We start from the raw sequence: 15982 nt of genomic DNA on the forward strand, positions 1-15982 counted from the left end.
AGCAATACTACCTCTGCTATGTGGCAGGAAATTCCGTTGTCAGAGGTGTTGTCTCTGGACCCAGCCAAGACCTTCAACCTGCTGTCTGAGGGCTCCAACGCCCACTGCTTTGAGATCGCCACGGGCAGCCTTGTCTACTATGTAGGGGAGAACCTTGCGAGGCCGGAGGGCCCGGGGAGCATGTCGGCCCACAGCAGTATGCTGGTCAGCGGGGTCGGGCCGGATGTGGCCAGGATGTGGGAGATGGCCATCCAGCATGCCCTCATGCCCGCCATCTCTAAAGGACTGTCACACGGGTCACGTCACAGTGGCCACAGTAAGTATAAGCAGAGTTAATTGGATAGATGAACTCTTATAGAAATGAATGTCATTTAATTGAAGCAACCTTGTTTTACTCAACACTAGGGTTGCAAAATTCTGGTAACGTTCCCAAAATTCCCAGGTTTTCCAGAAATCCTGCTTGGAAGATTCCTGGAATCAGGAGGGGAATAGGTAGGAGATCTTAAAACCTCCAACCAGGATTTCTGGGAATTTGGGGAAAGTTACCAGAATTTTGTAACCCTACTCAGCACTCGGAAGGAACACTCTCAAGGTTATAGTATGGAATAGTCTTAACTCTTATGGAATACTCTTAACTCTTATGGAATACTCTTAACTCTTATGGAATACTCTTAACTTTTATGGAATACTCTTAACTCTTATGGAATACTCTTAACTCTTATGGAATACTCTTAACTCTTATGGAATACTCTTAACTCTTATGGAATACTCTTAACTTTTATGGAATACTCTTAACTTTTATGGAATACTCTTAACTCTTATGGAATACTCTTAACTTTTATGGAATACACTTAACTCTTATGGAATACTCTTAACTCTTATGGAATACTCTTAACTCTTATGGAATACTCTTAACTCTTATGGAATACTCTTAACTCTTATGGAATACTCTTAACTCTTATGGAGTGCTCTTAACTCTTATGGAATACTCTTAACATTTCCCTTACACCAACAGAGGATGTTTCCATCAGTATTTCAGTGTCCAACTGCCAGATTCAAGAGAACGTGGTAAGTAGCATTTGGTCTCACGTTATTTGAACAACTTTGGGTATATTTTTATTTTCAGATTTAGTGACTATAATATTGGTCATAATATATCTATATTATATATAATATTGCGGTAATAATATATTGCTCCTCTTGCATGGTTAGGTCATTTTTTAGATTTTGTAGGATTGAAAAAAATAATCGACAGAAGACAGTAGACAACTTAACATTCCACAGACATGGATCCACTAAACTAGACATGACAGTGGCTGGGACTGTCCAACCTTCAACATAAAGAAAAAAGCTGAATGCGTGGTTAGATTTCTGAGGTGACATCATCTTCTAAGTAGCTCAAATGGAGATTATTTTGATTACCCACTCAGTCGAGCAGTTGCCATAGCTACTCTTGATAATTAGTCACAGTACCACTGGTTATAATTATATTTCTGGGCAACTCTTCCAGTCGTGTATGAGATTAGTGGGTATTAAGTTGTCATGTGAGAAGAGATAAAAATGGTTGTAGACAAACCAAAAACGAAATATTTGTGACAGTATACACATTTAAACCCATTGACTGGATTTTCACACCTACAGGATATCAGCTCAGTGTATCAGATATTCCCGGATGAAGTCCTTGGATCGGGCCAATTTGGGATTGTTTATGGAGGTGATGCATTTGTACCTCCTTGTCACACTGATAACCTGGCAAAAAAAGTGTTAACTTGATTGCACGAGGGACACAGCCTTTTATAACAATTCTCTCCTGATCTCATGGCAGAAAAATATTTGCATGATATTTGCAAGGAGGTGTTTATTATATTGTGAAATAATGCAGTATATTGTTAAAAGGGGTTTATCAGATCAATTTTAATCTTTTGAAAAAGTATTTGAGATAATCATTAATTCTGAGAAGTTAAACCTGTATAAACCTGTAACCTGCCTTTGATTTCTCCATAATATAATGTCTCCATACTACAGGAAAGCACCGAAAAACTGGCCGGGATGTAGCAATTAAGATCATCGACAAGTTACGCTTCCCCACCAAGCAGGAGAGCCAGCTACGCAATGAGGTCGCCATCCTTCAGGTAAACACACCAGCACTCGTGGTCCTGTGTGCTCATATGAAACACACACTATTAGAACCTTTTTCTCAGATGTTGCCAGACACACGTTATGATGAACACATGAGAGGAAAACAACAGATCTAAAGACAAAAATAGAGATATTGTCTCGGTAGGTAAATAATGAAGTTATTATCATGACAACACAGTGGGTGTTTGGAGAGCCTGTCGAGCTCTCTGCCTGCTTCCTTTAAAAGGCTCCTGTGTTTCTGTTTTTACTTCCTAGAACCTGCACCACCCTGGGGTAGTGAACCTGGAGTGCATGTTTGAGACGCCGGAGCGCGTCTTCGTTGTCATGGAGAAGCTCCACGGAGACATGCTGGAGATGATCCTGTCCAGTGAGAAGGGGAGGCTGCCTGAACGCATCACCAAGTTCTTCGTCTCACAGGTAACCCTGGCTGACAAGCGTTGTCGCTCGCAGACAATGGACGGATGTGCTGTAGCAGTGCCACACACCTGCTTTTACTGTGACACTCACATACTGTATACTGTATAGAAACACAGTCAGTGAAGTAAAAGGTTTACAGGTATGCTCATGTATGCTCATGTATTTTTCTGATAATAATATCATAACATTTGTTTAATCATGTGTTGTTGCACTTTTCACTATGATATGCAATGTATTTATTTATTTCAAGTAGCTCTTTGCTGTAGTCAAATGACCAAGTGGCCTCATGGCTGGAATGTTATTCATATTTTTAAACATTATTTGTTTTTAAACGCAGAAAATCCTGTGTTTCTATGTCCAACAAACATTTTTGTTATACTTCAGACTTCTGCGATGTATATAAAGTGTAATATTAGGATGCAAACTCTCAATGTAATACATTTCACCTCTATATCTGACATGGTACAGGTGTCTTATTTTTTAAAAGCCCATAACCATGTGTTTGAGTTGTATGCTTTTGTTTCAAAGTAGATTTGTTTAAGACTACCAAGAAACAGTCAGTGTGAACCTGATTAACTCATTGCAGTAATGTTTGACAGTATATAAATGCAAATGACCAGATTATATTAAATGTTTTAATCATCCCTAATTAAAGTAATCATTCACCATGTACAAGTCATTCATTTCACATATTTTTCAGATTCTTCAGGCTCTTCGTCATCTCCACTTCAAGAATATCGTCCACTGTGACCTCAAACCAGAGAACGTCTTACTGGCATCCGCAGATGCTTTTCCACAAGTAAGCAAACCTCTAGCTCAGCCTCCAAACAAGCCAAAACAGAAACATCAATTTCACAGACATAAACAGACATTCATCTATCAGTCTACTCTAAGATAATGTGGATGATTATGGAAACTGCACTCAGTGTCTCTACAATGTTCTATGTCTCTTGATTTTAATGATACACTCCCAATTATGCTGCCCTTCTCTCCATAGCCATAGCCCTGTACTGCTCTGTACTGTACTATGAGTCACTGTTTTAGGCATGGCCAGGCATCGGATGGGTGTTAAACAAATTGCATTTGTGTTATTTACAACAAATGTTTTCTGAAAGGGAAGAAGGAGAGTCCGTTCTTATATATCTGTATTTCATTTCCCCAAATATGCTCTGGCAACATCACTGGCGTCATTATAGTGCTGAGAACTGACATCCTCTGGCAACATCACTGGCGTCATTATAGTGCTGAGAACTGACATCCTCTGACAACATCACTGGCGTCATTATAGTGCTGAGAACTGACATCCTCTGGCAACATCACTGGCGTCATTATAGTGCTGAGAACTGACATCCTCTGGCAACATCACTGGCGTCATTATAGTGCTGAGAACTGACATCCTCTGGCAACATCACTGGCGTCATTATAGTGCTGAGAACTGACATCCTCTGGCAACATCACTGGCGTCATTATAGTGCTGAGAACTGACATCCTCTGGCAACATCACTGGCGTCATTATAGTGCTGAGAACTGACATCCTCTGCAGTCTTGCCAAAGTCTATTTTGGTAGAATTCTGTAGCTACAGTATATCGTCTGTAGACCATATCATGTCCATGTCGAACAGACAGTGTGATAACGTTAACTGGCCTTTTGGGTAATCCTTGCCAGCTGATTATTATTATGTCTGTGGAACCAACTGTTTGGATGGCGAACATACAGGATGTTATGTATTAGCCTTCTCTAAAAAGTCTTAGTCCAGTTACTCTAGTATGAAACCCTTGATTACCACCGCACTTTCTCATGTTCAAGTGAATACGAGACTTGGAACTGTGGCAGTGTAATATTCACTACCACACATGACCGTGTCTCAAACGTCACTGATATTCCCAACATAGTGGGGAATCTAGTGTAATTTGAGACACACCCTATCTGTGTCTCAGGTGAAGCTGTGCGACTTTGGCTTTGCCCGCATCATTGGAGAGAAGTCTTTCCGTCGGTCAGTGGTGGGCACTCCGGCCTACCTGGCCCCTGAGGTCCTGAGGAATAAAGGCTACAACCGCTCCCTGGACATGTGGTCTGTGGGGGTCATCATCTACGTCAGCCTCAGCGGCACCTTCCCCTTCAACGAGGACGAGGACATTCACGACCAGATCCAGAACGCTGACTTCATGTACCCACCCAACCCCTGGAAGAAGGTGTCCCAGGAAGGTGGGTGTCTGTCGAGCAGCAATGACTCATGCACTACTGGGATAACTGCATTACAGTACAATAACATTTGATATAGTTTTGTTGGAATGATACACCATTACTCTGAAAATCAGACTACAATAGCCTCTTCCTGAGTATCTGTTGGATTTTGTAATCATATAGTGAATGTTTGCTACACGGTCAGAATGCCTTTTATGATAATCTGATTTAGTAGCGGTGCGTTGGTAAAATCACTGGGGAAGCCAGAAAGAAAAGCCATATTACAACCTATGTGTTGTGATAATTGCGTTGTTTGCTCTAGTTAACATTAGCCTTCAACATCTAGCTACATATTGAACTTCCGTCCTCTCAGTCCAGGGGCACAATGTATGAATTTATGGTTGGATTAGAATCGGCATTATAATCATTGGCCAGTACGGAGAATTAAGTAAAACCACAAGCCCAAATCCATATCTCCATCCATGGCTAATTTAGGAAAGGGACAATTTTAGCTAGCCACCGAAGGACACCAACACAACTAGATGCAACAATTTAAGTTGTTTCTGTCAATTACGTATTTCTGTTTATGCGATGTGATAGGAGTGAAGCAAAATCCAAACTGGCTTCCCGTGACACTTTTTTTTGGTGTGCCAGGACAATTCACTGTTGTGCTCGCTCAGTTTAGTTCAAAGCTGATTGGCTATTATTTTATACTTTTTTGTCAAGCTCGCTGGCTTCCCTTGCATTCAATGGTACGGGCGGCAACAATGTCATACTCTTTATGACCAGACAGAATCAGATAGATGTCATACACATACAGAAACAGAGGGACGCTGTTTCGCACACTCAGATGTTTTCTCTGGTGAGATACATTCAGCCTCTTGCAAATTGAAGAACAATTATGAAACACAGAGACGAATGATAAATTAAAAAAATATGTTTTCGCATGAATACACGCCATGCATTTACGAAGTCAGTGAGTCAGTTTTATGTTTATCTGAGGGGGTCTGCAGATTTTTTATAATTGATTCGTGTTAGGGCCTGTCTAGCATAGGAACCTCTCTTATCACAATTTTTCTCACCTCTAGTGCTCCATGGCTCACAAAGCCTACAACACAAATCCTGGCCCCAACAACTATGCTGCTATTGAATTGAGCGGATGGCGTGCGTCATTGTCCGAGAGATGGAAAAGGAAGGAAAGAATGTCTGTGTGTGTGTGAGAGAGTGAGAGAGAGAGAGAAAGCAACAGAAGGAGAGTGTGTGTGTGTGTGTGTGTGTGTGTGTGTGTGTGTGTGTGTGTGTGTGTGTGTGTGTGTGTGTGTGTGTGTGTGTGTGTGTGTGTGTGTGTGTGTGTGTGTGTGTGTGTGTGTGTGTGTGTGTGTGTGTGTGTGTGTGTGTGTGCTTGAGAGAGAGGGAGGAATAGACAGAGGGGGGGAAGAGAGAGAGTGTGTGAGAGAGAGAACCAATTCTTGTTGCAGCCTATTCATGTGCATAATGCCAAGCGATCCCTGGTACTATAGAGGAGTGGCCTAAAGGTCAAGAATCCCAACTGGGACTCAGAGAACCATGACCCCTGAAATAATCTTAACATGATGTTGGCTTTGCTCATTAGCCCTTGCATGGCTCTGAAAGGGGCCTGCACCAAATCCTCTAGGTTTCCCACCATGAGTTATCCTCTGACGGCCTGCTTTGTTGTTCCAGCAATTGACCTCATTAATAACTTGCTGCAAGTCAAGATGAGGAAGCGCTACAGCGTGGACAAGTCGCTCAGCCATGCCTGGCTACAGGTAAGCTCTCCCTACTGCATACTCTCCTTACTGCATATATCACAAATTAGTTTTAAAAATAATGACATTTTCGGCCCGTCTTTCAGCCATCCCTGGGTACAGAGAAGCTACCCTTCCATAGCTGCGGAAAGTATGGGTGCTGAGGGTGCTGCAGCACCCCCTGAAAAATCACAATTTTAAAAATGTATTATTGAAAATATATATTAATACAAATATATATATTTTTCACAAAAGTAGTGCACTGTGCCTTTAGTAGTATAATCGGACTGATATAGACCACAGGAGGTTGGTGGACCTTAATTGGGGAGGACAGGCTCGTGGCAATGACTGAAGCGGAATGAGTGGAATGGTATCAAATACATCAAACATATAGTTTCCATGTGTTTGATGCCATTCCATTTCCTCCGTTTCAGCTATTATTATGAGCCGTCCTCCCCTCAGCAGCCTCCACTGATATAGACGTCTGTAATGCGTGCAAAAATAATTGTTCTGTATCTCCACTTAGTTGTATAATTAAGAACAGTATCTTGCAGGATTCAATAGTTGATATTGTAAGAGTAGTTGCCATGCCCCTTTCTCTGCTGTTGTCACTCTAATGTAATCCAGAAAGAACAAAACCCTTTCCTCAAAGATTTCAAAGACACAAAACATCCACATCAAATTAAATAGTTTTCTTGATCAAATAACATCACTTTTTGTGCAATATTAAATGACCATCCTTACAAACCACTTAATGGAAAGGTACGTTACTGTATTGTACATAGGCTGGTTATCTAGGTTTGTACCTGTAGACTTTCTATCACCATGATGAAAATCAATGCACAATGCAGTAATTGAGTACATTGAGACATAAGTGGTTTGTGATGATGTGATGTGAGAATGTGGCTCAGTTGGTATAGTGTGGCGCTTGCAATGCTAGGGTTGTGGGTTCGATTCCCATGGGGAACCAGTATGAAAATGAATCCACTCACTACTGAAAAGGAAGGAATAGAACTTTTCAGTTTTCACATAGAAAGAAGTTGCATTTGCGAAGTATTTCAAGAAACTGGATAACATGCAGTACCAGTCAAAAGTTTGGACACAACTACTCATTCAAGGGTTTTTCTTTATTTTTACTATTTTCTACGTTATAGAATAATAGTGAAGACATCAAAATTATGAAATACCACATATGGAATCATGTAGTAACCAAAAAAGTGTTATACAAATAAAAATATATTGTATATTTGAGATTCTTCAATTAGATTTAACAGACAATGTAACAGATAGAAAAATGTACTGTACATATCACAAAGGAGTAAGAAGACTTATTGTATTTGGATAAGTCTGTCAGCCATCCATGGCTACAGTAAGTATTTTATATTATTTAAAAATATTTTTTTTTTTACCCCGTTTTCTCCCCAATTTCATGGTATCCAATTGGTAGTTACAGTCTTGTCTCCTCGCTGCAATAAGCCGCACTGCTTCTTGACACAATGCCCACTTAACCCAGAGGCCAGCCGCACCAATGTGTCGGAGGAAACACCGTGCTCCTGGCGATCGTGTCAGTGTGCACAGCGCCCGGCTCGCCACAGGAGTCGCTAGTGTACGATGGGACGAGGACATCCCTGCCAGCCACACCCTCCCCTAACCCGGATGACGCTGGACCAATTGTGCGCCGCCCCATGGGTCTCCCGGTCGCGGCCGGCTGCGACAGAGCCTGAACTCAAACCCAGAATCTCTAATGGCACAGCTAGCACTGCGATGCAGTGCCTTAGACCACTGCGCCACTCGGGAGGCCGGCCACAATAAGTCTTTCAGTCATCTATGGCTACACTAAGTCTGTCAGTCATCTATGGCTACACTAAGTCTGTCAGCCATCCATGGCTACACTAAGTCTGTCAGACCCCCCCCCCCTGGCTGCACTAAGTCTGTCAGACCCCCCTGGCTACACTAAGTCTGTCAGACCCCCCTTGCTACACCAAGTCTGTCAGACCCCCCTGGCTACACTAAGTCTGTCAGACCCCCCTGGCTACACTAAGTCTGTCAGACCCCCCTGGCTACACCAAGTCTGTCAGACCCCCCTGGCTACACTAAGTCTGTCAGACCCCCCCTGGCTACACCAAGTCTGTCAGACCCCCCTGGCTACACTAAGTTTGTCAGACCCCCCTGGCTACACTAAGTCTGCCAGACCCCCCTTGCTACACCAAGTCTGTCAGCCATCCATGGCTACACTAAGTCTGTCAGACCCCCCTGGCTACACTAAGTCTGTCAGACCCCCCTTGCTACACCAAGTCTGTCAGCCATCCATGGCTACACTAAGTCTGTCAGACACCCCTGGCTCCACTAAGTCTGTCAGACATCTATGGCTGCACTAAGTCTGTCAGCCATCCATGGCTACACTAAGTCTGTCAGCCATCCATGGCTCCACTAAGTCTGTCAGACATCTATGGCTCCACTAAGTCTGTCAGACATCCATGGCTACACTAAGTCTGTCAGACCCCCCTGGCTACACTAAGTCTGTCAGCCATCCATGGCTACACTAAGTCTGTCAGCCATCCATGGCTCCACTAAGTCTGTCAGACATCTATGGCTCCACTAAGTCTGTCAGCCATCCATGGCTACACTAAGTCTGTCAGACCCCCCTGGCTACACTAAGTCTGTCAGACCCCCCTGGCTACACTAAGTCTGTCAGACCCCCCTGGCTACACTAAGTCTGTCAGACATCTATGGCTCCACTAAGTCTGTCAGACATCTATGGCTACACTAAGTCTGTCAGCCATCCATGGCTACACTAAGTCTGTCAGACCCCCCTGGCTACACTAAGTCTGTCAGACCCCCCTGGCTACACTAAGTCTGTCAGACCCCCCTGGCTACACTAAGTCTGTCAGACATCTATGGCTCCACTAAGTCTGTCAGACATCTATGGCTCCACTAAGTCTGTCAGACATCTATGGCTGCACTAAGTCTGTCAGACATCTATGGCTCCACTAAGTCTGTCAGACATCTATGGCTCCACTAAGTCTGTCAGCCATCCATGGCTACACTAAGTCTGTCAGCCATCCATGGCTACACTAAGTCTGTCAGACATCTATGGCTCCACTAAGTCTGTCAGCCATCCATGGCTACACTAAGTCTGTCAGCCATCCATGGCTACACTAAGTCTGTCAGACCCCCCTGGCTACACTAAGTCTGTCAGACCCCCCTGGCTACACTAAGTCTGTCAGACCCCCCTGGCTACACTAAGTCTGTCAGACATCTATGGCTCCACTAAGTCTGTCAGACATCTATGGCTCCACTAAGTCTGTCAGACATCTATGGCTGCACTAAGTCTGTCAGCCATCCATGGCTACACTAAGTCTGTCAGCCATCCATGGCTACACTAAGTCTGTCAGACACCCCTGGCTCCACTAAGTCTGTCAGACATCTATGGCTGCACTAAGTCTGTCAGCCATCCATGGCTACACTAAGTCTGTCAGCCATCCATGGCTCCACTAAGTCTGTCAGACATCTATGGCTCCACTAAGTCTGTCAGACATCTATGGCTCCACTAAGTCTGTCAGACATCTATGGCTACACTAAGTCTGTCAGCCATCCATGGCTACACTAAGTCTGTCAGACCCCCCTGGCTACACTAAGTCTGTCAGACCCCCCTGGCTACACTAAGTCTGTCAGACATCTATGGCTCCACTAAGTCTGTCAGACATCTATGGCTACACTAAGTCTGTCAGCCATCCATGGCTACACTAAGTCTGTCAGACACCCCTGGCTCCACTAAGTCTGTCAGACATCTATGGCTGCACTAAGTCTGTCAGCCATCCATGGCTACACTAAGTCTGTCAGCCATCCATGGCTCCACTAAGTCTGTCAGACATCTATGGCTCCACTAAGTCTGTCAGCCATCCATGGCTACACTAAGTCTGTCAGACACCCCTGGCTATACTAATTCTGTCATACACCCCTGGCTACACTAAGTCTGTCAGACCCCCCTTGCTACACCAAGTCTGTCAGACACCCCTGGCTACACTAAGTCTGTCATACACCCCTGGCTACACTAAGTCTGTCAGACACCCCTTGCTACACTAAGTCTGTCAGCCATCCATGGCTACACGAAGTCTGTCAGACACCCCTGGCTACACTAAGTCTGTCAGACACCCCTGGCTACACTAAGTTTGTCAGACACCCCTGGCTACACTAAGTCTCTCAGACACTCCTGGATACAGGTAAGTCCTACAGCAAGAGAGATGAGAGACATGAGTTTGTAATCCAACAGCCGCAAAAAATCCTACAATATGATTTTTTTTGACACAATCAAAAGAAAAGAATTGAAACTGTAGGCTAATGCTAACTACTGTGTCCCTGCTAATGATGTCCTTCTCAGGACTACCGAATGTGGCTGGACCTACGTGGCCTAGAATGGAAGATGCACGAGCGCTACGTCACGCATGAGAGCGATGACACCCGCTGGGAACGCCACGCTGAGCAGCACGGCCTGACGTACCCCGCCCACCTGGTCAACCCACACGCCGACGTCAGCGAGGGGGTGGAGCCTGACCCGGAGTTGGAGGAGGTGGACACCATGGTGGCCCTCAGCGACAGAGTCAGCGTGATGTGAATACTGTAAATGCAGGGCTACTATCCCCTTAAGAGTCAACGTGCTGTAGTACTGAACACTGTTGCCTCTGCCCCCTTAAGAGCCGTCTCACTCACTCCCTCCACAACACAACACACCACAGCACAACTGACTGACTGACTGACTGACTGACTGACTGACTGACTGACTGAGCCCTCCACTCCCAGCCAGCAGCTAGGGGCTCGATATCCAAACCCTGCCTTTAAACTAACTGCCTAACTAACAAGTAATCCCATTTCTAATTGTCTGTATATGAGTCAATCAGGTCTATTGCCTAGCTGCCTCATGAAAGACAATCTAACTTCTTATACTGTAAAACTCTGGGTGTGAAGGATCATCCAGGTGTACTGTATGTTAAGTCAACAGCAGCAAACAATCCCCCCCAAAAAGCCAGCTAAACGATTTAGTCAAAACCAAAATTAGATGTGTTTCACTGTGATTGGGTGCAACCCAACGAGACAGCTCAGGACTAACCTTAGTGGTATTAAGAGTGAGAAAGGATATTATTATTACTAAAGTTTTATTTCACTCTTGAATGTACCTTTATATGATGACATGATAAGAATTCACAGAAAACCAGTATAGCCAGAAATGGTGGAAAGACAAAGACAGAGAGGGAGATAGAGAGCGGACTCTGTGGGCTTCAAGAGTATGGAGACAAAATCCTGAGGCCTGGATACAAAGAAACAGTGAAGGTAGAATACCTGTAAGCATTTGTTCTCATCAAGAGCTAGCTGCTTTTCTAGTCTATAGTGTTGAAATGTGTTCATGGTGTGATGCTGAATGTTGCGTATGTGGCTACTGTACAGTATGTTTGTGCTCTTTGCGCAATTGCAACCAGCCTTTAATGCATTTTTGCCTACAGGGAATACATTATTTTCTCTGGCTACACATTTAAATAAATATATTTCAAAGCAGATATGTAAGCGTTTAATACCATTTATTACATGATTTGTGAGTTTGCTTTACATGTACACCCCAATGCCTCATGCCTTATATTTTGACCTACATTTGAGTACACTGGCAACAGGAGTTATTGAGAACATATGTTTACAAATTGCAAGTTATTTTAAACATGGCACCCATACTCATGCTGCATCTTCATCCATAGTTTAGGGGGACTGCATGAAGAATGAGAATGGAGAATCAGGGATAAAGATGAGAGAAAAAGAGCCATTCCCCATACTGGGAGAAGAAAGTCAAGCCAGAGGTGAGACAAAACCTTTGCACATTGGCTGAAAGGCACTGATGAGAGAGAGACACTATTATTCACTTGGAGATTCATGTTGAGATTACATTTATATGATTGAGAGCTGGTTGAATCGGATGGTTTATTATAGGTATGAAGGCCTAGGTACAGTAGGTTTGGTAATTCATTCAGGGGACTGATTCATAATCAATTTCCAGAGCAATACGGTTTATTTTTTATTATTATTTAAGAGATAAGTTATCCGTTTTCATACTTTGTAGATATGAAGGCAAATAACAACTTATGCTGGTTTATACTGGCACAATGGAAAGTTACACGCACTGTTGAATGTACAACAATTACTATTCTACCATGAGATGGCGCTCAATACAACATGTTTTCCGTGTTAGTCAATGGATCAGGGTCCACGCATACCTACTTCTGTGTTTAGTTGGGCACCAAGGGCCACAAGAAAAACATACAAAATTAAGAAAGACGTTAAATGAAAACATGCATTCCATACAAGACAAAAATACGAATATTATGAATTACCAGCCTTGTGACTCTTATAGGAAACCCAAACAAATAAGAGCAGAAGTGATTGCTTCAAGTAAAATGATTTGCAAACACTAAGACGTATGTTTCCATCGAACATTTAACTATTAGGAATAACAACAAGTTAAAAGTGCATCCTTCCATAAATACTACCCTGCTAAAACTACCATAAACTTAAATTACCAAGTTAATTTCTTAAAAGTATTTTATTGAGTGGATTAGAACCAGCGCAAATATTTTGATTTATCTCATAGTTTCTGTTGAACATAAAGGAATGCTGTATGCAATAGTGTGCACTTCTCGGCATGATTGTCAAAATAGTGGACGATGTTGTACACTTTGCCTTCTTTGAAAGCTTGGTCAAATCAAGATTACCTACCAGGATTGTGGAATATCGATAGAGAAAAATGCAGCAGAGAAGCCATCTCCTCTATAAGGATTGCTTTTTGAAAGCATGAATAATTAATCATTAATATTATTGACTTATGGCAAACATTATTACAAACATATCACAAATTGCAAACTGTAGCCATATTCGATAAGAGTCAGCAATACATTTTTGGAAAGGCAGGATATTCACTTGTTATGGCTGGTTATAATCTATACTCTAATTTGGGTGTGCCTACACGAATCTTCGGGTATAACAATAATGGAACGAAAATTACAGTTTAGTCTCCCGAGGATTTGATTAATTAAGCGACGAAATTCGAGACACTGGTCATTACCAATATTCCGATGCTTGAAATAAGCAACTGACTTAGCACAATTGTAATTATTATTGTTTTTATGAAATATTGTATTACCATTAGCATATTGTTATTATTACTTCGACATTTAACTGATTGTATTATTAATTATAATTTATAATGAATTATTATTAGGCCTACATTATTATTAACAATGTTATTTTTGTTGCTGTTATTATAAGATCATTATTATTGTTATTTTAATAGGCTATCATAATCTTCATACCATTATTTTCAAAGAAGATTTACTAATGCATAAAAAATACATTAAACATTATAACACGATAATAATATTTATTTTGCGGGAGATATTCCACAAATAAACGAGAATTCAAATCTTGTGTCTAGCCTTCCCGACACAGCGTGCACGGACAATCAAAGAGAACCAAACAGATATCTCAATAATGATAATCAAATCAAACAGGAAAGTGTATGAAACACGATACAAAGGATGGAACCAATGTTTAGGCCTTACTGGTGAATGAAAATCTCACCTCGAATAGTCCTCATCGGCAGTGGCCCCCCATGTCTGCAAAATAAATGGGCCTAAATAAATAAAATTCACATCATTTCATGAATTAGCATTTTATTAACAATAGAAGAGAGCTGTCGACAACGTTTAGGCTATTTAATAGCGGGTTTTGCAGTAGAAGATATGTAGACTAGTTTATATGCTAATGAGAAATCACATGTTCTACCGATGATAAACCATATGTTCTGTTTCCAGATAACATGTTGAATGGGATTGTGGCATTAGTAGCCTAACTCGTTTATTCATTATTTTCCAATTGTTGGCACAAATAATAATTCCACCAAAAGGAAAGCAAAAAAGCAAAATGATGTAGTACTTCTGTTAGACAACAAGAACGAAAAAAGTCCCTTTGCAAGTTGAGGAGGGTATGCCAATTTTGAGAACATAGCCTATACCAAACGAGACTTCTTCATGTAGGCTACACTACACTAGTATGTGGTCTTTCTCTTCCTGCACCGTTTAGTGGTGGCTTGTATTCCTCCTCTGATATTGATTTTATGTCAGGACTGTTTTCCAGGTTGCCCCCAAAGGATAATTTGAAAAGAGTTTCTCAACTTTGAATATACAATGTTTGGTGACCATTAATGCGTCAGTTGGTGTTTATTTGACACAACATCACAAGTACATTTACAGATCAGTGTTGGTTGCCCATGAGCGCCGTGCTATAGTGGCGGAGGCTCACTGAGCCCATGTGAACAGAGACGACTCCATTAGCGCGCGGAAATAGCGTGGTGCTGAGAGGATGCCAGTTCGCTGTCTGAAGAATGTACACCTGCAGTTGTACTCTGCCATCCGTCACTCTGCAACTCCAAACACATTCTTTACAACAACCGTGGTCGCATCGGTCAGTGAGCGACGACAGCTGGAGACAACTTTTCAAGCATAACTTATAAACAGGCCTTCAACACACACATTGCCTACACATAACACTGAGTTTTAAATTACACCCCTCTTTAAATATCCCACAGAAAAATATAGGCCTACATTTATTTTCGCATAATTAAAGTATTTTCATATTATTTATTTTCGTTTGTAATTCTGTCTACAACTTGCACTCTCTTTTGGTAATTATGAGACCTCATCCTTATATAACTTAATTTCCTGCACATGCCGATTTTGATAGGGTATTCATAAATAATACACTCATTCCCAATATATTGGGAAGACAAAAATGATTTTGCACATTTTAGTCTGTTTGAATTTGATCACAATATGACAACAGCCATATTGTGCGTGGAATATTCCTTTTCTGTCTGCAGAAGAGGAAATATATTGTAATATTAGTTTCACAAATGAATCTTACTTGTCCAATGAATAGGCTATATAGCGCTAGAGGTTGCTAGGTCGTGCACGAGGACAAGTGGAACGAATAAAAGACAGATCACATCTAAAGTATAAAAACATCGGGTTCCAACTGAAACCAGGAATAGCTCATCTAAAGAGCATGACATGCAGACGCATTGAATTAATAACTTTACAAATCACACACTCCACCAGTGGTGTTCTCAATCAAAATATATTACATCAATTAAACATTCCGTTCATTCCAATTATTCAACAGTATCACCTAGATGAAATGACTCCACCAATGGACCTGAATACAACTTCTCACTCACTGCTTGTGTAACTTATGCCCTAGCTCTGAAAAAAAAGTGTCAAATAGTTTTTAATCTAATAAAGACTAACATTTTTAAAGTACAATTAGTTGGTAGAATAATAATTATTCAAATTTAGTAGAATACACAGATGGACTACCTAATTCCATTAGTTGGAGGTTTGTTAAATGGGGTTGGGTAAGGGGAGGGGCGGCACACAATCCA

The 15982-nt window shown here is 41.9% G+C and overlaps 1 protein-coding gene across 1 annotated transcript in view; it reads left to right on the plus strand.

Annotated features, from left to right (window-relative positions):
- The window catches only part of LOC139563626 (serine/threonine-protein kinase D1-like), a 43280-nt gene extending 31172 nt beyond the window's left edge, over positions 1-12108 (plus strand). Inside the window, exons 11-19 of the mRNA XM_071382463.1 lie at positions 28-316; positions 1016-1068; positions 1642-1714; positions 2026-2132; positions 2395-2556; positions 3257-3355; positions 4495-4762; positions 6443-6528; positions 10889-12108. Of these exons, the coding sequence (XP_071238564.1) occupies positions 28-316; positions 1016-1068; positions 1642-1714; positions 2026-2132; positions 2395-2556; positions 3257-3355; positions 4495-4762; positions 6443-6528; positions 10889-11122 (1371 nt within the window). The 3' untranslated portion in view covers positions 11123-12108. The remainder of the gene's footprint in view (positions 1-27; positions 317-1015; positions 1069-1641; positions 1715-2025; positions 2133-2394; positions 2557-3256; positions 3356-4494; positions 4763-6442; positions 6529-10888) is intronic.
- Positions 12109-15982: the final 3874 nt, after the last annotated feature.

This window comes from Salvelinus alpinus, chromosome 34, assembly GCF_045679555.1.
Source record: "Salvelinus alpinus chromosome 34, SLU_Salpinus.1, whole genome shotgun sequence".
Taxonomy (NCBI): domain Eukaryota; kingdom Metazoa; phylum Chordata; class Actinopteri; order Salmoniformes; family Salmonidae; genus Salvelinus; species Salvelinus alpinus.